This window comes from Myxine glutinosa, chromosome 1 (assembly GCF_964187855.1).
Source record: "Myxine glutinosa chromosome 1, kmMyxGlut1.1, whole genome shotgun sequence".
In the NCBI taxonomy this organism is placed as follows: domain Eukaryota; kingdom Metazoa; phylum Chordata; class Myxini; order Myxiniformes; family Myxinidae; genus Myxine; species Myxine glutinosa.
Genome location: NC_136261.1, coordinates 112766148 through 112790545, shown reverse-complemented (window position 1 = coordinate 112790545; position 24398 = coordinate 112766148). Strand labels below are relative to the sequence as shown.

The following is a 24398-nucleotide window of genomic DNA, read 5'->3' as shown; positions in this document are numbered from 1 at the left end:
CCACGTAATTAAAAACACCTCACCGCCACGTAATTCAAAACACCTCACCACCACGTAATTCAAAACACCTCACCACCAAGTAATTTAAAACACCTCACCACCATGTAATTTAAAACACCTCACCCCCACGTAATTTAAGACACATCACCACCAAGTAATTTAAAACACCACACCACCAAGTAATTTAAAACACCTCACCACCAAGTAATTTAAAATACCTCACCCCACGTAATTTAAAACACATCACCACCAAGTAATTTAAAACACATCACCACCAAGTAATGTAAAACACCTCACCACCAAGTAATTTAAAACACCTCACCACCAAGTAATTTAAAATACCTCACCCCCACATAATTTAAAACACCTCACCCCCACCAAATGTAAAACACCTCACCACCACGTAATCCAAAACACCTCACCCCCATGTAATTCAAAACACCTTACCACCATGTAAATCAAAACACCTCACTACCACGTAATTCAAAACACCTCACCACCACATAATTTAAAACACCTCACCACCACTTAATTCAAAACACCTTACCACCATGTAATTCAAAACACCTCACCACCACGTAATTTTAAAAACCTCACCACCAAGTAATTCAAAACACCTCATCACCAACTAATTCAAAACACCTCACCAGCACATAATTTAAAACACCTCACCACCAAGTAATTCAAAACACCTCACCACCACGTAATTCAAAACACCTCACCACCATGTGATTTAAAAACACCTCACCACCACGTCATTTAAAAACACCTCACCACCACATAATTCAAAATACCTCACCACCACGTGATTCAAAACCACCACCACGTTATTAAAAAAACTTCACAACCACGGAAACAAAAGTTTCAGGGAGTAGTTCAGTGACAACAGACACTGCCCAGATTTGTAGATACTAGGGCATGCCCGTACTATATATATATCTAAAATTATATCCCCCCCCTCTATTTACATGAAATGGTTTGGTCCAAAGCGAACGGCTTGCGAGTACGGTGACAATCCCCCCCCCTCTATTTACATGAAATGGTTTGGTCCAAAGCGAACGGCTTGCGAGTACGGTGACAATCCCCCCCCTCTACTTACATGAAATGGTTTGGTCCAAAGCGAACGGCTTGCGAGTACGGTGACAATCCCCCCCCTCTATTTACATGCAATGGTTTGGTCCAAAGCGAACGGCTTGCGGAGTTTGGTAAAGAAATCGCCATAGCTCGGTAACTACTTGTCCGATTAATATGAAACCTTGAAAAGGCACATCCTCGGGTCCCCAGCAATATACCTGGCAAGTTTCAAGTATATCGGACCCGTGGTTGTCGAGAAACAGCGGTCACAGACAAACACACAGACACACACACAGACACACAGACACACAGAGATTACTGGAATTATAGATAGATATAGATAAATGACTGTACCTGAGTGGCTGTTTTGTCATGGTTTACACCAATCATAATTCAAACAATCATAATGCACAAATGTATTTGTAATATACGTTATATCACATTTTTAAAACAATTGAAGTTGAAAACTTAAGTTGAAAAAAAAAAATTCCCCCAAAACAAAAAACAATTTGGAAATTTTTTCAAAATAAATACCCTTAGGACATACCGACAGGAGAGGTGGGTGCATACCAGAAGTTTGGTACGATTTCACAAAAGTTTGAGGAAGTAGTTCAGTGACAAGACAACACAACACAGGACAGACACTGCACAGATATATATATATACTAGCTTGACTCGGCTCGCTGCGCTCGCCTCACCAAGCGTCGATACTGAGGAACGGGCTTATTTTAACTGAGGCCAATGACTGTACCTGAGTTGCTGTGTTGTCATGATTTTCACCAATCATAATACAAACAATTACTTTGCACAAATGTATTTGTTGTGTTTGTGATATTACATTTTTATAGGCAATTTAGGTTGAAGATTTAGCTTGAATGTTTTTTTTTTCAAGAAAGAACCCCTCAGCACATACATAGGGGAGGGGTAGGTGCAGACTGGAAGTTTGGGACGATTACACCTCACCACCACGTAATTCAAAACACCTCACCACCACGTAATTCAAAATACCTCACCACCAAGTAATTTAAAACACCTCACAGCCATAAAACACGTGATAAAAACACCTCACAGCCATCAAACACGTAATAAAAACACCTCACAGCCATCAAACACGTAATAAAAACACGTCACAGCCATAAAACACGTGATAAAAACACCTCACCACCACAAAATTAAAAACACCTCACCACCACGAAATTGAAAACACCTCGCAGCCATCAAACACGTAATAAAAACACCTCACAGCCATCAAACACGTAATAAAAACACGTCACAGCCATAAAACACGTAATAAAAACACCTCACCACCACGAAATTGAAAACACCCCACAGCCATCAAACACGTAATAAAAACACCTCACAGCCATCAAACACGTAATAAAAACACCTCACAGCCATCAAACACGTAATAAAAACACCTCACAGCCATCAAACACGTAATAAAAACACCTCACAGCCATAAAACACGTAATAAAAACACCTCACCACCACAAAATTAAAAACACCTCACAGCCATAAAACACCTCACAGCCATAAAACACGTAATAAAAACACCTCACAGCCACGAAATTAAAAACACCTCACCACCACATCATTTAAAAACACCTCACCACCAAGTAATTCAAAACACCTCACCACCACATAATTCAAAACACCTCATCACCAACTAATTCTAAACACCTCACCACCACATAATTAAAAACACCTCACCACCACATAATTAAAAACACCTCACCACCACGTAATTATAAATACTTCACCACCAATTAATTCAAAACACCTCACCACCATGTGATTTAAAAACACCTCACAACCATGTGATTTAAAAACACCTCACCACCACATCATTTAAAAACACCTCACCACCACATAATTCAAAATACCTCACCACCACGTGATTCAAAACCACCACAACGTTATTAAAAACACTTCACAACCACGGAAACAAAAGTTTGAGGGAGTCGTTAAGTGAGAACACAGACACTGCCCAGATGTGTAGATATCTATCTATAATTCCAGTAATCTCTGTGTGTATGTATGTATGTCTGTATGTCTGTGACCGCTGTTTCTCGACAACCACGGGTCCGATATACTTTAAACTTGCCAGGTATATTGCTGGGGACCCGAGGATGTGCCTTTTCAAGGTTTCATATTAATCGGAGAAGTAGTTACCGAGCTATGTCCAAAAAACGATTCAACCAATCAGAGAGCAGCGAGCTATCACGTGTGCCGAACGTGGCGAACAGACTCTGCCTCGGACGGCACATTTGAGAGCGTATTCATTTATTTCACGTTGGCAAACTATGTTGCCGCTATGTTGGCGTTAAACTATGTTTTAAAACTAATTAAAACTAATTTGCGATTCTTTCGCTTTCCTGCGCGTTTGTGCACGCTATGGCGATTTCTTTACCAAACTCCGCAAGCCGTTCGCTTTGGACCAAACCATTTCATGTAAATAGAGGGGGGGGATTGTCACCGTACTCGCAAGTCGTTCGCTTTGGACCAAACCATTTCATGTAAATAGAGGGGGGGGGGGGGGGGATTGTCACCGTACTCGCAAGCCGTTCACTTTGGACCAAACCATTTCATGTAAATAGAGGGGAGGGGGGTTGTCACCGTACTCGCAAGCCGTTCGCTTTGGCTTTGCGAATGGACCAAACCATTTCATGTAAATAGAGGGGGGGGATATAATTTTAGATATATATATAGTACGGGCACGCCCTAGTATAGATAAATGACTGTACCCGAGTTGCCGTTTTGTCATGGTTTAAAAAAATCATAATTCAAACAATTATTTTGCACAAATGTATTTGTAATATACGTGATATCACATTTTATAAACAATTGAAGTTGGGGAAAAAAAAAATTCACAAAATAATAAAATTAAAAAAAATAAAAATGGAAATTTTTTCAAGAATAATACCCTTAGGACATACCGACGGGAGAGATATGTACATTCCAGAAGATTGGTACGATTTCACAAAAGTTTGAGAAAGTAGTTCAGTGACAACACAACACCGAACAGGACAGGCGCTGCACAGGTATATACAGACTTGGCATTTAATATGGAATATTTTTTTTTCTTGACTTGGGTTTACGTTCTTAACTCAGTATATCAATCTTGTGAGTTTCTTTTACACTTAGGTGATTTATTTGTTAAAAGGACCCTGTCACTGATTGTCTGTCGCAGCAAGAAGTCAACAACAGGATTATATCACAGGTGGCGTGGCAAAATGTACGGACAGGTGCATTTGAGGATTGGCTTCACAGTCGGGTATACAAGGGTTGTTGCGTTCTGTATCAGTGGAAAACAACTGCTGCACATCTCCAAAAGTTATTGCCGCTTCCTCTGGAGATGGTCCGTCAACTCGACAATGCTGTTTGTCATGGAGTGGTGGCTTTACGAAATTATGGCATGAAACAGCGTGCTATTGCTCGGCAGTATGGCATCACTCAAGGTCAGGTGTCAAAGATCCTGAAACGAAATGCTCAGAGGGGTGTCCCTCCTCCAATACCGAGGCCAGGGCGTCCCCACAGAACCACAAGGAGGGATGATCGCCAGCTGCACCGGTTAGTCCGCAATTCACGGTTAATCCATGTAGGAATCTTGGCTCGGCTGCTCCGCAACATTCAGTGCTTCAACTCTTCCTAACTTTCATAATAATCATGGTTGGAGCGCTTGTCGCTGTAGTCACGTGAATAGCGGTCTCCTTCTCGGCCACTACCCTGATAACCATCCCTTTTGGATCTGCCGTAACTCTGGGAGCCTCCTGAGTGATCTCGACTACGGCCACCACCAAAACTACTACTCCCACCCCGGGAGCCATAGCCAAACCTGAAGCTACCTCCACGTTTTCCCCCTCTAGCCCCCTCAACGCCCATGGCCTGCCTTCTCTACTATTAAGGTCTGGCCGTCCAAATCTTTGCCATTCAAATCCTTTTCTGCATCTTTGGCATCATTTGTGTTTTCAAACGTGACAAAGCCAAACCCTCTTGACTTTTGCGTCTCCCTGTCTTTTATCAGCCGCACTTCCAAGAGTGGTCCATATTGGCCGAAGACAGAGTCCAGAACAACTTCCCTTGTTTTGAAGTTCAGTCCACCTACAAAGAGCTTGCCAACATTGCCTCCATCCATGACTTGTGTGTGCTGACACTTAGTTTTTGGGTACTTGACAAGACGTGCCTGTGCAAAGCATGACGTCAGTACCTTCCTCTTCTCTTCAGAGCGCTTCCTACCCATAGCACGAGTCGCGGCACAGGATGGAAAGATACCCGGAATCTTCTGCTCTAACTGTGCAGTGCTATATTCCATGCTACGCTTTTCAACAAACATCGGGTTACCAGAAACTTGACGACCGGCCAAATCATTCCCGATAACAAAACATATTCCCTCTACAGGTAGAGTGGCTTGTAACCCTACGGTGACCGGTCCTGACACCAAATCAGACTTCAAATAGATGACATGAAGTGGGGCTTTAACACAGCCACCAACCCCCTGTAAAAGAACATTAACACCAGTTGCCGTCTTCTCTGACAATGGCAAAATGCCGTCAAGCATCAAAGATTGATGTGCTCCTGTGTCCCTCAATACCCTAACAGGTCTCTGCTTAGTCAAGTTTCCATCCAGTGACACAAACCCCTCTGAAATAAAAGGTTTGTAACCCTCTTGAACAAGGGCGTTCTGTGATGCCGTAACTTTGGCATGGGAACCTTCACAAGGCACTGTCCTCCAAGGACGATTTCTCGCATTTGCCAATGCATTCGGAGTTGCACTAGTCTGACTCCGCTCCTGATTTTTCCTTTCCAGGGCATAACATTGGGACATCAAATGTCCAGGTTTCTTGCAAAAAGCGCAAGTAAGCGCGGAGGAAAAACTCGTGGTCTGCCTCGGGCCCCCCAGATGATAAGTCTGTCTTGGAACTGTAGTCTCCTGATCCCTAAAAGTCGCGGTATCAGATTTGTCCCCATAGTCATCTCTAGGCCGCCTCCACGAATGTTTGTTCTCCGCCCCTGATTTACCATAACTCCCCTGGCTAACTCTAGGCGGGAAGTTAGGTTTGTGGAACCCCATCCTGTGTGTCAAGGCATAGTCATCTGCCAGGGTTGCTGCCTCATACAACTCTGGTACTTTCTTTTCCTCCAGATGTACTTTAATGTCTGCGTGGACACACTGTTTGAATTCCTCCACCAAGATCAATTGTCGCAACAGGTTGAAGTCTTTCCCAACCCCCTTCAAATCACACCACCGATCAAACATGGTTTCCTTCATTCTGGCCAACTCCACATGGGTCTCACTCTCCCTCTTCCTGGCATTCCGGAATTTTTGCCGGTAAGCTTCAGGGACAAATTCATAGGCTTTGAGAATGGCTTTCTTCACTTTCTCATAATCTACACATTGGTCAATCGGTAAAGTCGAAAATATATCTTGAGCTTTACCCACCAAAACACTTTGCACTAACATAGTCCAGGACCCCACAGGCCATTTTGGCATTTGAGCCACTTTCTCAAAGTGTAAAAAAAAACTTGGCTACCTCCTTTTCATTGAAGGGTGGAACCAGCCTCACATGCCTACCAACATCCTAGGCGTTCTGACTAGTTGTCGAACCAGCCGGCATGGATACGACCTCTCCCCGTTTTCCCATTAATTCCAGCTCCTTGAGTTTAACTTCCTTCTGATACTCCATGTCACGTTCCTTTAACTCCCTTTCGGCTTTCCTTTCCTCTGCTCTTTCCTTTGCTCTTCTTTCTTCTTCAGCTCTCCTTTCCTCTGTTCTTCTCTCCTCGAGTTGTCGTTCCTGTTCTACTCTTCTTTCCTCGAGTTCCCTTGCAGTTCTCCTTTCCTCTGCTCTTTCCTCTGCTTTTCTCTCCTCGAGTTCTCTTGCAGCACTCCTTTCCTCTGCTTTTCACCTTTCCTGGCTCTGCAGTTGCATCTCCATTTTCCAGAGCTCCACATTTTCTTTTTCCTCGGGTAACCAATCCAACGCTACCTCTGTCCATGTTCCCTGTCCCACCAGAGATTCTACCACCAATGTCTGCATCTCTGCTTTCTTCATATTAACTCGGACCTCCAAGTTAAAATGTCCTGCCAATATCAAGAGTTCAGATTTTTTTAATGCTTGGAACTGTGCCTCATTAGGGGACGCTGCAAACTGTTCTGCGTCAAACACCATGGTGACTATCAGTTAGCACCTGTTAACCTTCACACAAAAATTTCCAAATTTTTTTTGAAAAATTTGGAAATGTTAGAAAAATTCAAAGTTTGGGAATTTTGGGAATGCTAGGGAATTCTATCGCATACGAATGTTATCAGGGAATTTAATCCCGGATGAGGATCCCAATTTCGAGCCCCCGCGCCAATTGGACGAGCCCCCAATTTCTGTTACGTGCTCCTCCCCGACCCCCCTGGTCACGGTGTACCTCTGAGCCCCGAGAGGAGTCACAGCAGAAAAATGTGCTATACTGTGTGTCAAAGATCAATGGAGAAGGCACCACAATTGTTACTCACAAACAAATATTGTATTAAGATCACACAAGAATAACAATACAACAACAATAGTATTCAAAAGTACAATCAATATTTCCTCTGATGGTACCATCAGTTTTGTAATATATAACTCACTGTGCTCCGAGTGAGTGAAACAAGAACATTCCCCAATGTCTCTTATTCCCGGCTTCAAGACGAAGTTGATTCGCTCCAGCGATCGCCAGAACGATGTCCAATCGAGGCCAGAATCCCGTGCAGATGGCAAGTACAGTCACACCGCCGAAGCTGTACAAAGGCGCCCTCAAGGCGACTGGGAAATCCAAAGGCGCCTTACAGGCGACTGAGATATCACACCCTCGGGTATGGACGAATTAACCTTCAAAAAGCCACGTCACACGCACGCCCCAGATCGACGTCTGAATGCGGTGAAAATGGTTGAAAAGAAACGAAACCGCGAACGGAGCACAAGTCCTGCATGATTCAATATGGCCGACGACCCGCTCTTGAGACGTATATATATGTGTGTATATATATATATATATATATACTATACTCTATATATATATATATATGTGTGTATATGTATATATAGTTGCAGCCTGGGGTTCGGGTCTACTATAAGGGGGTTAACCTCCGTTCCCTCCCGAACTTACTGGACCTGCGGCTGCCGCGCATGAATAGCTTCGTACTTTGGCAGGTTGCGAACCAGCAACTACAAACGCCAATTGGTCCGTCGCGTGACAGCAGGGTCCATCATCCAACCCCGCTTACCTGTACCACATGACGGTTTCAATTGGGGAAGGTACCGTACGTACCCTGCGGCGGTGTACCACTTTCTTTTGTTCCTGGATGGAAATTTAGACGGCCGAGCAACTGTTGGTACCGCCGGGCTATTGCTAAGTTTGTTATGGCTAATCGCTACTCAGGGTGCGAGCAATGGTGGAACAATGGAAGAAATGACATCCATGGACAGAAAAAAGGAAACGTTTAATGATTTGATTTATTTTTCAATAGGAAAGTGTAATATTACAGTGTAATTTTTCAACAGGAAAGAAAAAATTATGAGAGGCAGGAACTTCGCTTATCATATGCCTTATTATGATTACAACAAATAAACACTACATGGGCCCAGCACACATTCACGGGGGAGGGGGAGGGGAAAACAAATGTCGGAAACCTGTTAGCACAAAGGCCACGTTGTTCCAGATGCCTCTCCTCACGATCGCCTTTGTCTTGACTTCACCATCGAGCACCTGGCCGGCAAACGACAGTCCCCAACTTGGGCAGGTAAGAGGTGTCAGGAACCGTGCAGAGCGAGTACATGGGGATCCGTGCAGAGCGAGTACATGGGGAACCATGCAGAGCGAGTGCATCGGGAACCGTGCAGAGCGAGTGCGTCGGGAACCGTGCAGAGCGATTGCGTCGGGACACGTGGAGTAAGCGGTTCGTGATCTCGTGCAAGGTCAAGTGAGTGTCGTGCACACGTGCACCGAGAGGGAGTCTGGCAGCCAGCAGAGAGCAATGGACACGCACAAAATGAGCAAAGTCCAAGGCCTTTTTGTAGTGTACACGTGCAGCGAGAGTGAGCAGGGAGAGTCCGGCCAAGAGAGCAATTACGTGCAAGGTGAACAATGTCCCGGCTGAAGAGAGAGTCCAAGAACACTTGTACAGCCAATGGAATCCAAGGTGAAGAGCAATGCAGGCACGTACTGAGGCCTGTGAGAGGGTCCGACCAAGAAAAAAGCGCACGTGTACTGCCAATGGAATCCAAAAGCCAAGAGCAAGAACATGCAGGCACGTGCTAGGTGAACCGGGCAGAGAGGGAGAATAATGCAGGCACCTGCTGGGTCAACAATGTCCAAAAACTAAGAGAGTGAATCATGTGCAGAGGCACAATCGTGGCCCAGTGAGGTCAAGCATCATTATCGATCAAAACAATGTTATGATTAATCGCACTGTACTTGCAACAAGGTAGAGAGAATCATCAAGGACTTCTTTCCTGTGTTCCAGAAAAACAAATAATCACCACAAAAACTCTCCCAGTCAAGGTCTGGTGCTGATTTGTTACCAGATAACTACCTTCTTGTAGAATAGTTGACCTTTTCTGATCTCCACCATTTCATCTGGATGAAGCCATGAAACTGTATTCCCACGCCCTTCTTATGGCGCAGTTTCTCACAACAAAAGCCACATATGCCATTGAGCATCTTCCTTTTATCAGTTGAGCTTCATTCCTACTTTCTTTTCTTTTTTCAAATCACATTTTTCTTATGACTCAAACGTTATTCAAATCATTTTTAAAGTTGAATCTCCTTTCACTGTCCTTGACAGGCTGGGTAAGGGTATGGAGCTGCAGCTCGGTTTCTCCTACGGCTTCTCAGGGTGTTTTCAGGGAATAACTGATGGTGTTTTCAGTGAAATAACTCCCTCTGGCTTTTTCCAGAAACATGTAGCAACCCGTTTCACCTTCTCTTTCTTAGTATAATGAGCCATGGTGGTATTTTATTTACCTGAAAAAAAAAAACATTAAAAATTAGTTGATTCAACTTAAAATGTAATATATCTATTTTTCTTATAGGTCCAGACTTCTGAGACACCCTGTATATTGATCTCTTGCTGGAACAATATTTCATTGTCTTCAAACTTTTTGTTTGGTGTTTGATAATAAAACCAATATTATTATTGTTATTACAAGTATTATTATTGTGGAATATGGATTGTATTATAACAAATGTTACATATTTCTTCCAGATTCTATAGGAAGAATTCAGTCACAGAAGGTGAAAATTCTGTGCCAATATTAGAAAACCAGAAATTACACTCTCTTGAATCAAAAACAATCCAGAAAACTGTTTATCCAAAATCCGCAATTGTACAACAATTTCTCACTACAAGAAATAACATATTACAATCTAAAATAATAAAACCGACACGACTTGTCACAATAAAGACGACCAATACATCCCCAAACATACCACTAAAAACAACGAAGAAATTTCCAACCACAACACAAAAAACAACCCATAAATCTTCAACCACAACTATAAAAACAACCAAAACATCTTCACCCCCAACACTAAAAACAACTAAGAAATTTCCAACCACAATGCAAAAAACAACCCATAAATCTTCAACCACAACTATAAAAACAACCAAAACATCTTCACCCACAACACTAAAAACAACTAAGAAATTTCCAACCACAACACGAAAAACAACCCATAAATCTTCACCCACAACACTAAAAACAACTAAGAAATTTCCAACCACAACAAAAAAAACATCCCATATATCTTCAACCACAACTATAAAAACAACCAAAACATCTGCACCCACAACACTAAAAACAACTAAGAAATTTCCAACCACAACAAAAAAAACATCCCATATATCTTCAAACACAGCTATAAAAACAACCAAAACATCTTCACCCACAACACTAAAAACAACTAAGAAATTTCCAACCACAACACGAAAAACAACCCATAAATCTTCAACCACAACTATAAAAACAACCAAAACATACTCACCCGCAACACTAAAAACAACGAAGAAATTTCCAACCACAACACAAAAATCCAAAATCAAAATTCCTGCTTTGTTAACAACTGATACAACGATGGGAGTCAACAAGGTGCTCAAAGTTACAAGTGAAAGAAGCACAACCCAAACCCCAAGACATGTTGTGAGCACTGCAAGTACGACTCCATCATGGCTGGGAGACGAGTATGGCAGCGTGACGCCATTGTACACATCTTCAGTAAGTACTGCATTGGGTCAAGTAGGGGTAAATATTGATCTTTGAATATATTTTGTCTCATTATATGTGTATATATGTGTGTGTATCTCATTATTTGTCATTATATGTGTGTGTGTTTGAACCCTGGTGTTGGGCTAGCGGCTAGGGTGCCGGCTTAGGATCCCAGGATCCTGGGTTCGAATCCCGGTCGATCGCTGAATTAACGCCAGGGGGGTTGACTCAGCCTGTCATCCTTCCGAGGTCGGCTAATTGAGTACCAGTTCACTGGTAATTCCCTGTTTGTCGCTAAAGGCGGCAAAAAGGGTTGGCGTCAGGAAGGGCATCCGGCCGTAAAACATTGCTTCAAAAAGGAGACCAAAAAACAACAACAACCACGGTTCCCGAAAAAGGCCAACCCCCGCTTGCGGGGAAAAATGGCCTCTAAAGGTGGTTTATATGTGTAAAACATTTACCTTTAAAAGCTTGGTATATGACCAGATACTATAATCGCAATTATTCCCACCACATCATCAGAAACTTACCGGAATGAATGATCTCAGCAGCCAACAAGACTGACCTCTTCTTCATCTTTTTATATTGGATCAGCAATTTGGGTTCTGTCTTGGCAACTACAACTTAGATATGCTTAGTCTGCTAGATGGACACTGAACCTAATCTTAACACTCTCAACCTAATCTTAACATGGACGAACCGAACTAGTGGTCAAATAAATATTTCTACATTTTCTCCAGAGAATTTGACACCATCTGCCACACAGCTATGATCTTTAAGATTTTTGCCAAGGCCATCAGTGTCCTCTCCATGACTGGCTGGAGGATTTTCTTCATGTTCACAAGCATTGCATAGCCTTTGATGGTGTATTATATCTGTATCGTTTTTCTTAGAGGCCATATCCATGTAAGTTTACATCAATCCTCCTGGCCCCTCTGAAAAACACTATCTCACTTTGAGGATGACCACCAATATTTGAGAAAAAGTTTCTCACACCAATGACAGGAAAGCTTGCAGTTGCCTCCTAAGACAGAAGTTGCATTTTAACTTTTATATACAGTGTGTATGTCAAAAGAAGTGTTGTTGCAGTGAGGAAGGGTATATACGGTGCCTTCAGAAGGTATGAGTCATGCCCCTTGGCTTTTTTCTCATTTTTTGTGTTACAGCCTCAATTTAAAATGCATTAAATTGAGTTTATTTGTCACTGATCTACACATGATACCCCATAATGTCAAAGTGGAAGTTTCTTTTTAGAAATTATTACAAAACAATAAAAAATGAAACACAGAAATATCTAATTTACATAAGTATTCAACTCCTGAGTCAACACTTCGTATGAGTGCCTTTGGCAGCGATCACAGCTGGTGGTGTATAATGCAAAATTTTGATTTGTAGGAGCTCTCCAAAAATGTGTCAACCGTGACGTCATTGCCAGATCTATCATCGCATCCAGTTTTAATATTATACTAACCATTTGAGTTCTCCTAAAATAAGTGATAAAAGAAATATGCTCATTTTACCATGATAAACAAAAACACAACACTCACACCAACTTAATCTCACAATTAAGAATCCCCTTAGAAAAGGTCAGATCAATGTAGTCTCCATCCACCATTTTCCGACAAAACAGTGTATTTTAAGACATGAAGAGCAGTCTAAGAATATGCCTCCTTCTTCCTCTTCCACATTTCCTTTGTCCACACATCCGCACAGGGATACAGACCTGTTGGTGTATCAACCCCAATTTCAGTGCGACACTGTGTGTGTGCTCCAATTTGAACTTGAAGCTGCTACAACACTACAAATCTCCTCGTCTCCATTGTCAGTCCGTTTGTTAATATGAGAAAGTGTTGTACTTTCTTTAACAAAGAATGATGTTATATGTTTTTGTTTCGAACCGACACAAAAACTGCCTTCATCAATGGATTCCACCATTTTACAAATGCAGTGCATTGGGATATATAATGCAACATTGAATGTATATTTTTTGTTCTGAAAAACAATTATTTCAATATAAGAATTAAAATTGTTTGGGTATAACGAAAGAAAAGTTCGTTTTATTTATATATATATATATATGTATAGACAGTACGCAACTGAAATAACCAAAATGAGGAATAACCTACACCCATAAAGTTTGGAAATCGTGTGGAATACGTCATCAGTGACGACACACGTGCCGCCATGTTTGCCTGGAAAGTAATTGCACTGTGCGTCTTTTCGGCAAAATAAAACGAAAAACAATTTTCATTCACTATATATTTTGTAGAAACCCATAAAGCAGCTCGGATAACAAACCGGAGATTAAAATTACTCGTAGTTTGCGTTGAACTCACGCTTGAGCTGATACCGGAAACGAATTTGGGATGGCCACCATGGGATGAGACGTGACATCCATGTCATGTATATTTTTCAGTTATTTAGTATTCTCTGGTTCTTCGTTCATTTCTAGTAAACATATAATACTTTATTATATATTATATATACTGTATACATATATATATATAATTGTGTCACGCTACCAGATTCTTGTACCAGATGCGCTAAACATCTACTGCGTATAAACGCCGTTGAAAGGCGGCGCCGCGTGTTTCACCGTTTTCGCTTCCGGATTGATCGTTTATCAGCAATAAACCGCCGGAAATATACCTTTATTGGCCATCTGGTGACTCTGCTGCTGTTGGTGGCAAGCGTGCCAGGCCAACCTGCTCTCTGTAAACAGGCAGGCCATCGCAGAAGCAACAGGGGTGTTGTGACCTGTCCACTACTTGTATGACAATCTGATTCATTTTGTTGACTCATGACTGAAAATGATTGAGCCAGTCATTATAGTTTGTGCAATTGATAAGACCTGTGCCTGCTGCTCAGTGCTGGTGCTGTGCATCCAGTGTGCATGATATTTTATTCATATACTGGACAAAGAATATCGTTTACTGAACAATGCTGTACTTGTATGTACTTTGTGAATTAGGCTCACAAGACAATGACTTGACCTTTGAATCACACTTCTGGCTGCCAACTTAATATCCCGTGGGGTTTTCAAGTCTAAGTAGTAGGATGCCACATGCATTTATTGTCCTTCATGGATAAGTCACGCATTGTGTACATACTTCTTGTAAATGGTGCTTCACCAAACATGCGTGTGAAAATTCTATACATGTAGGCCTACTCATCATTTTGCCTTGATATTTTGGCATGACAGCTTGGGCTAGCGTACAGATGGGGGGGTCGGGGGGGGGGGCGAGGATTTACAGTATTTGTGCACAGTTGCAATGCAGATTATGCTTGAAGATTCAATGCAGATTATGCTTGAAGATTTAATGCAGATTATGCTGCACATAATAAATACAGCAGTAGTAGAAGAAACATGAGCGTGTTTGTTTCCCATAAATTCCAATTAAAATCAGTGCTGGTCACAACTTATTTGCTAGGAAAAAGTGAAAGATACAGAATATTGGCAAGGTGCCAAAAAAAATTGGCACTCGGCTAATAACTCTTATGGTACTTTTATTTACTTTACTTGTCCAACATCATGCTTGAAAAAAACCTTTAGAACCCTAGAAATTGATTCTGATTGTAAATTACTGGTTGGTATTTTTTGCGAAATCTTCTAGATTTCCTGGCATGAAAAGTTGAAAAACTTGACATTTTGGGTAACACATGAATATTTAAATTTTTTGTTTTCATGCATTTGTAATTGCCCAATTTTACCAACCCTGCTATTTTATGGAGGTACAGGGTTGGTACTTTAATGCTGCAGGTAGAACTCTAAATCCATAATTTGAGCATCTGGTACAAGAATCTGGTAGCGTGACACACACACGCACACACATATATATATATATATATATATATATATATATATATATATATATATATATATATATATATATATATATACAGTGGAACCTTGACTTACGAGTTTAATTCGTTCCGTGACCGAGCTCGTAACTCAATTTGCTCGTTTCTCAAATCAAATTTCCCCATTAAAATGCATTGAAATGCTATTAATCCGTTCCAGCCCGCCAAAAACCACACCAATTTTTTTTTAAATATACAGTATATATAAAAATATCTCGCGCTTTATATTTCACCTGTATGCAGCATACAAGTTGGCAGGATGGCCTGGACTGGAGGTACGCACACTTGACTCTAAACTGTCCAGCCTGGGTTTGAATCCCGACCCAGCTATAACCTGTCATGTCGGTGTTTCACAGGCAGGGTGATTCATCAATGTGTGTACCGCTAAACTGGGCGCCCCGTTTGCGTCCCATTAGTTGTTGGATGTTAAGGATCTCACCGTGTCTTCCACAAAGAGAAGGCGAGCTATCGCCGGCACTCTGAACAAGTTGTGGCCTGGCATGCTCTTCTCCTCTGCCGTTATATACGTCCTCCTCGGCATCTTTTTCCAGAAGAGCCCTGTCTCGTCACAGTTGAAGATTTGCTGGGGGATGTATCGTTCGGCTTCTATCAGTTCGGCAAAAGTTATAATAAAATCTTCAGCTGCCTTCACATCCGCCTCACCAAGTCGACAACATGCACACCTCGCTCATGTTGTTCGACGATTGCGTGTTTTATATCCAAGCACATCATCCTCTTCTTCTTCTCAGTACTGCCCTTGGCACTCAATTACTTAGGACCCATGGTTAAAACTAAGAAATTTTCCAAAATAACCAACATGCGAAAACAAAACAGCAGCGATATACGGCAGATATGCTTGCACGGCAAGATAACCACGTGACCGGAACCCACCTGGTGGCGGCTGGCGTAAGCTCCAAAATAACCAACATGCAAAAACAAAACAGCAGCGATATACGGCAGATATGCTTGCACGGCAAGATTACCACGTGACCGGAACCCACCTGGTGGCGGCTGGCGTAAGCTCCAAAATAACCAACATGCGAAAACAAAACAGCAGCGATATATGGCAGAGATACTGTGCTTGCACGGCAAGATAACCACGTGACCGGAACCCACCTGGTGGCGGCTGGCGTAAGCTCCAAAATAACCAACATGCGAAAACAAAACAGCAGCGATATACGGCAGATATGCTTGCACGGCAAGATAACCACGTGACCGGAACCCACCTGGTGGCGGCTGGCGTAAGCTCCAAAATAACCAACATGCGAAAACAAAACAGCAGCGATATACGGCAGATATGCTTGCACGGCAAGATAACCACGTGACCGGAACCCACCTGGTGGCGGGTGGCGTAAGCTCGTAACTCAGATCTCGGCTCGCATCTCAAAGCAATAAACCGCCCGAGCGACGGCTCGTATCTCGGAAAACTCGTAAGTTGGTGCACTCGTAAGTCAAGGTTCCACTGTGTGTATATATATATATATATATATATATATATATATATATATATATATATATATATATATTAGCTTGGCTCGGCTCGCAACGCTTGCCTCACCACGTGTCGTTACACAGGAACGGGCTTGTTTTAGCTGAGGATAATGACTGTACCTGAGTTGCTGTGTTGCCATGATTTACACCAATCATAATACAAACAATTATTTTGCACAAATGTGTTTGTTGTGTTTGTGATATTACATTTTTATAGGCAATTTAGGTTGTAGAATCAGGTTGAATGTTTTTTTTTTCAAGAAAGAACCCCCTCAGCACATACATAGGGGAGGGGTAGGTGCAGACTGGAAGTTTGGGACGATTACACCTCACCACCACGTAATTCAAAACACCTCACCACCAAGTAATTCAAAACACCTCACCACCAAGTAATTCAAAACACCTCTCCACCAAGTAATTTAAAACACCTCTCCACCAAGTAATTTAAAACACCTCACCACCAAGTAATTCAAAACACCTCACCATCAAGTAATTTAAAACACCTCACCACCACGTAATTTAAAACACCTCACCACCACGTAATTCAAAACACCTCACCACCAAGTAATTCAAAACACCTCACCACCAAGTAATTCAAAACACCTCACCACCAACTAATTCAAAACACCTCTCCACCAAGTAATTTAAAACACCTCACCACCAAGTAATTTAAAACACCTCACCATCAAGTAATTCAAAACACCTCACCACCAAGTAATTCAAAACACCTCTCCACCAAGTAATTTAAAACACCTCACCACCAAGTAATTTAAAACACCTCACCACCAAGTAATTCAAAACACCTCACCATCAAGTAATTTAAAACACCTCACCACCACGTAATTTAAAACACCTCACCACCACGTAATTCAAAACACCTCACCACCAAGTAATTCAAAACACCTCACCACCAAGTAATTCAGAACACCTCTCCACCAAGTAATTTAAAACACCTCACCACCAAGTAATTTAAAACACCTCACCACCAAGTAATTTAAAACACCTCACCACCAAGTAATTCAAAACACCTCACCACCAAGTAATTCAAAACACCTCACCATCAAGTAATTTAAAACACCTCACAGCCATAAAACACATAATAAAAACATCTCACCACCAAGTAATTTAAAACACCTCACCACCAAGTAATTCAAAACACCTCACCATCAAGTAATTTAAAACACCTCACAGCCATAAAACACATAATAAAAACACCTCACCACCAAGTAATTTAAAACACCTCACCACCAAGTAATTCAAAACACCTCACCACCAAGTAATTTAAAACACCTCACCTCCAAGTAATTTAAAACACCTCACCACCAAGTAATTCAAAACACCTCACCACCAAGTAATTTAAAACACCTCACAGCCATAAAACACATAATAAAAACACCTCACCACCACGAAATTGAAAACACCTCACCACCAAGTAATTGAAAACACCTCACAGCCATCAAGCACGTAATAAAAACACCTCACGACCACGAAATTGAAAACACCTCACAGCCATAAAACACGTAATAAAAACACCTCACAGCCATAAAACACGGGTTGTGCCGTTTAAGCAGTTAGATGTGACTGAGCGGAGTTATCATCCGAATGCAGACACAACTTTACACCCCCACTCACCCATGCACAGAAATGCAAATGCATGCCAATTTAGTAATGCAATGCAAGTTCAAATATTCCAAGTTCAATGCAAATATCCTTTGCTCAGGATAAACAATGATAATGCAAGTTCAATGCAAATATTTTTTTCTCAGGATAAACCAAAACGCAGGATATACAACCAAGCAACACAAAAACCAGAGGAAAATCTCACAGACATGTGAGGGTAAAGTATAAGTAATTAAATAAAGACAGACAGGTGTTAAGACAATACGGACAAGACAATCAAACCCCTCCCCCCTCAGATATCCCTATCTAATCCCGGGGGTGGGGGGGGGGGGGGGCAGGGGAGGGGAGCCAAATAACAAAAACAATATTTGCCAGGGTATAAAGAAAAATAATAAGGGAAAACAACAAGTGGGGGGCGGGGGGGGGGGGAGGAGGGGAATTCAGGCCTGTTTGAGATGACTTCCAGCAGCCTCGTCCAGCCGTGGAACCACAAGGATGGCGCCTCGCCCCCCCCCCCCCCCTCTCTCTCTGTCTCGGGATGTGTCCTCAAACTCCACGAACCATTGGATCAGAGCAAGTCTTTCAACACCAGGAAGCAGCACGTTGTCTCAGGTTGGCCAAGACGATATTCGACAAAGAGCAAAATGTTTATGCTACCTCACTCTTTGTTACACGACGCCACATGGACCGTGCACCGATAGGCTCTCCTCCACACCAACTTCACACCTGTCCCTTCCAAGTGGTGCCTCCAACTGGCAGCCCACAGGTGGGGGGAGGGAGATCATTGAACTCCTCCAGGGACACTCGTAGTCCGAGTTACTCATCACAAAAACTGGGCGCACGTCTTGCCTTTGTTCTTGCCTTTTTCTCTTTCTCGTTTCTTTCTTTGTTCTCGCCTTTTTCTCTTTTCCGTTTTCGTCTCTTTCTTTGTTCTCGCCTTTTTCTCTTTTCCGTTTTCGTCTCTTTCTTTGTTCTCGCCTTTTTCTCTTTTCCGTTTTCGTCTCTTTCTTTGTTCTTGCCTTTTTCTCTTTTTCTTTTCACTCGAGCCTCCTTTCTGGCCTCCGCTTCATCTTCCTCTCTTCATTCCCTTCTCAGACCACTCACGAGGTTCTCACCAATGAAATTATGTAGAGGCCTTGAACCGGGTGTGCGGGGGTTTTGGGTGGTTGGAGGGAGGGTGGGGGGGGGGGAGGTAGAAGGTAGATAAGGAAGGTCTTTTAACAGAAAAATGAAAATAAAATTGTTAGAAAAGAAATGAAAAGGAGATATTCTGGTTCCACTTTCTTGTTGATGGAGTTGATGGGGTTTTCTGATGTTTGAAGAAGGGAAGAATAGTGGTCTGGACAGCTTTCCTCTTCTTCTTCTGGTATTATGTAGCCCCTTATAGCAATTCCATTCATTATGAAGGGTTTTGTGAAAGTTGGGAAAAATATATTCTCAATGAAAGTCAGACAATGACTTGATAACACCACGTGCGACTGGAACAGGTAAATTTAGAGGAACTGAACCTGAACCTGGAACTGCCAAAAAAAATTTAAAATTTAATTCAACACCTGCACTTGCAGTGAGACACACACACACACACACACACACACACACACACACACACACACACACACACACACACACACACACACACACACACACACACACACACACACATACACAGACAGACAGACAGACAGAGAGAGAAAAAGAGAGAGAGAGAGAGAAAGAGAGAGAGAGTTGGGAGGAAACAAAATCTTGGACTGGAGTGTAGGATTCTGGATCCGTTTCATGTAAGAAATGCCATCGAAAGACATGACAACAAAGCCCACAAAAATATTCATTGTACCTTCATACCCTGAACCAGGGCCGGATTTAGGGTAGGATCAACGGGACATTTGTCCAGGACCTAAATTCCAGGGGAACCACAAAAAACATATGATACATTAATTTATATATAACGCCACTATTATTTATTCCGTTGTCTCAAAGTTAGCAAAGCCAGGCGACAGGAATTATGGGCCACACCTCCCACCCCATATACCTCCTCAGACCCCAATTTTTCTCATGCCTTGAACAAACATTGGTACATCACGGATGATGAAGGTTGTGGTCAAGTTTCATCGCAGTTGAATATGTTGTTTCTGAGAAAGCAAATACCTATTTTGGGGGGCAACCCCCCCCCCCCCCACCCCCGTGGATCCCCAAAGGCGCATATTTTTTTAATGCCGTGAACAAACTTTGGTAGATCACGGGTGGTGATGGTTGTGGTCAAGTTTAATCGGAATTGCGTGTGTAGTTTCTGAGGAGAAAGCAAACATCTATTTTGGGGGGCAGCCCCCCTGTGCCGAATTTGGTCGCAATCCCATCAGCGGTTTCCGAGAAGAAGTTTCAAGTGTTTACGGACGGACGACGCGCCATCGCATAAGCTACCCTGAACTTCGTTCCAGGTGACCTAAAAATCATCCTTTCTATCCTAGAGGGCCCGTTTGTCCATTGGACCAAATTTTCATTGGTCTTCATGGCCTTGTAGCATACCTATTACCTACCTGCCTGCTGTACTGCTTGAGCATTAAGTACTTTGGATCTTTGGGGAATTTTGGATCTTTGGGGACTTTTGGGTGTTTGGGGACTTTTGGGTCATCTGCGTCATCTGGGTCTTTTTGGTTCTTGGGGACTTTTGGGTCATCCGGGTATTTTGGGTCCTCAGGGTCTTTTTGGTCATCAAGGACTTTTTGAGTTCTTTGGGACTTTTTGGTATTTTGGGTCCTGGGGACCTTTGAGTCATCTGGGTTTTTTGGGTCATCAAGGATTTTTGGGTCATCTGGGTGTTTTGAGTCCTCAGCGACTTTTGGATCATCTGGGACATTTGGGTCCTCTGGATATTTTGGGTCCTTTGGGTGTTTTGGGTTTCAAGTGTTAAAGGATCTTCCAACTTCCAAGGTCTAAGGGGTCTCAGCAGTCTAAAGGGTTAAAAGGTACATTTGAATAGAACGTAATTAATTAATAGACGTCAAAAAGTATGCCACACACACACACATGCACGCACACACACACACACACACACACACACACACACACACACACACCTCATTCATTTATAGTTGATAAATATAGTGAATACAACTTTTTTTTCTTTTTTTTTTAAATTGAGGTTCGCCCAAAACATGGCCGAGAGCCACTAAATGTGAAGGGCTCCAAAATAAAAGAAGAAAAACTAGTAGCACGTAGTCCTGAAACAAGGAAACTTCTTCACAGGACATCTGTAGACCTGTAAGTAGACCATCTGTAAGTAGACCGGGTGGGAAAAAATTATATTGCGATGTTTGTAATAAGGACTGTGAATATTATAACAAACACATAATCCCTTACAAACACCCAAACACAAAAAGAACAAGAAACAAGTACAGACAAGTACAGATACATTCAAAGTACACAGCCCCCATGCCAAATAATTAAATATCCTACAGCGCGGCATTGCCGGGGCGCCTCCGGCGCCTGGCAATACCACGGTGCAGCTCATAGAGGCTGCATTGGGAGGGAGAGGTGTACGCTAATTGATTGATTAATTGAATAATCAAAATCAATAAAAGATTATCACAAAATATTTTCTTAATCAATTGGCTAATAGAATAACTAAACCACCAGTGCTTCATCCGAAGATGTATCTTTTAGAAGTTGAATTAAATAAGTCATTAATAAAAAATTAAATAATTAATTGATTAATCAATAAATAATTAATCGATTAAATGATTAATCAATAAATCAAAAATATCCTTGATAGCCACATCACTTGGTCACTGTCATGTCCAAATATTAGCTTCCCAGCTCAAAAGGTGCCTGAGATATTGGCCAAATGAGAAAGAAAATAAATAAATGATTAATAATGAAAATAAATAAATAATAATCATTAAAAAATTAAATTATTAATCAATTCGATCAGAGAACATATAAACCCCCACCATTTGATCAGAATCTGTAACTATACTGAAACGCAAAAGAAACTTACCACCTTTGAAACCTTTAAATATCAACAATAACACTGTGTGTAGTAAATGTGTGAACTTATTTGTGGACAATAGTGTCCTCACTGTCAGACAAAATGGTCACGGATGGTCACTTGAACCTTCAATGGTCACTTCATAGCACAGCTGTTGAACAGCCGTTTTGACTGTCAGTGATTAGCCAAGGGGTACGGGATGATTTTAATGAGCTGCACGTGATGTCTTGATATTGGCTTTAAAAAGGCCAGTGCAAAATGGGCATTTTAACCAAAAAATTTGACCATTTTGACCAACTTCAAAAAGACCGAAAACGCAAAATAAACTTATCACTTGTTTGAAATGTAATAAAATTGTAACAGTTCAAAATAAAACAAACCAACAATTGGTAATTGAAACATTGGCATTTTATTGATGACATGTCAAGTTTTTGACCAAGATACACCATCTCATCAGTTTGTTCTACAGTACAGAACAGCACAGGGTGCAATGTCAGTCCCCTTTCAATAGCGTGTGTGGCCACCATTGTTTTGGATACAGGCAGTGCATCGTCGGCGTATACTGCCTACCAGTCTTTGGATGGATTGCTGCTGGATTCTGTCCCACTCAGTCCTCAATGTCTGAAGCAGCTCTTCCCATGTCCTGGCCCTGCCAACTACGCGTCTCCCAATCTCATCCCACAGGTGCTCCATGAGATTCAGGTCAGGGGAGAACGCAGGCCACTGCATGGTGTTGATGTTCTCGCCTTGGAGAAATGCAGTGGTAAAGCGAGCAGCATGGGGACGAGCGTTGTCATGCTGAAAGGTTCTCAGTTCTGGGTGGTCTAGCAGGAATGGCAGCAGATGAGGTCGCAGGATGTTATCCACATAACGCTGGGTGTTAAGATTCCCATCCACAACCACCAGTGGCGTCCTGTACCGGCCTGATATGGCGGCCCACACCATCACACTTGGGCCACCCCACCTGTTGGCTTGACGCACGCAACAATCGGCATATCGCTCGCCAGTTCTTCTCCAGACACGCTCACGCCCATCAGGACTGTCCACACAGAACCTTGACTCATCGCTGAAAGCGACCTCGTTCCACTGCACCAAGGTCCACCGCTGATGCTGCTGGCACCATCTCTGTCGGTTGCAGCGATGGGCAGCCATCATCACGGGGCCTCTGTATGGTCTTCTGGCAGTCAGACCATAGTCATGCAGTCGTCTTCGTGCAGTATCATTGGAGATCCGTGGTTTGCATGCCCCGGAGTTTCTGCCGCAGTGTGGGATGCTGGACGGAATCGATCCCGCAGGTGACTTCGGACCATCTGCCTGTCCTGCCTTGCAGTGGTGACTCTTGGCCTCCCTGATCGAGGTCTGTCATCTGCAGAGTTGTGGAGGGTGTCTCTGTCCACCAGGGCCGATATCGTCTGGTGTGAACAGCCAAGGCGACGTGCCACCTCACGGTAGCTCAGTCCGCCTTGCAGCATGCCCAGGGCACGCTGCCGTTTATCCCTTGACAATCGTGGCATGTTGATTGAAATGCCCATTTTGCACTGACCTTTTAAAAGCCAATATCAAGACATCACGTGCAGCTCATTAAAATCATCCCGTACCCCTTGGCTAATCACTGACAGTCAAAACGGCTGTTCAACAGCTGTGCTATGAAGTGACCATTGAAGGTTCAAGTGACCATCCGTGACCGTTTTGTCTGACAGTGAGGACACTATTGTCCACAAATAAGTTCACACATTTACTACACGCAGTGTTATTGTTGATATTTAAAGGTTTCAAAGGTGGTAAGTTTCTTTTGCGTTTTCGGTCTTTTTGAAGTTGGTCAAAATGGTCAAATGTTTCGGTCAAAATGCCCATTTTGCACTGGCCTTTTTAAAGCCAATATCAAGACATCACGTGCAGCTCATTAAAATCATCCCGTACCCCTTGGCTAATCACTGACAGTCAAAACGGCTGTTCAACAGCTGTGCTATGAAGTGACCATTGAAGGTTCAAGTGACCATCCGTGACCGTTTTGTCTGACAGTGAGGACACTATTGTCCACAAATAAGTTCACACATTTACTACACGCAGTGTTATTGTTGATATTTAAAGGTTTCAAAGGTGGTAAGTTTCTTTTGCGTTTCAGTATACAA

General features: G+C 42.4%; 1 protein-coding gene across 1 annotated transcript in view; it reads left to right on the top strand.

Moving 5' to 3' along the window:
• LOC137427534 (alpha-N-acetylgalactosaminide alpha-2,6-sialyltransferase 2-like) overlaps positions 1-24398 on the top strand; it is a 139193-nt gene that overhangs the window by 1356 nt on the left and 113439 nt on the right. The window contains exon 2 of the mRNA XM_068117107.2: positions 10310-11318. Within this exon, the coding sequence (XP_067973208.2) occupies positions 10310-11318 (1009 nt within the window). The remainder of the gene's footprint in view (positions 1-10309; positions 11319-24398) is intronic.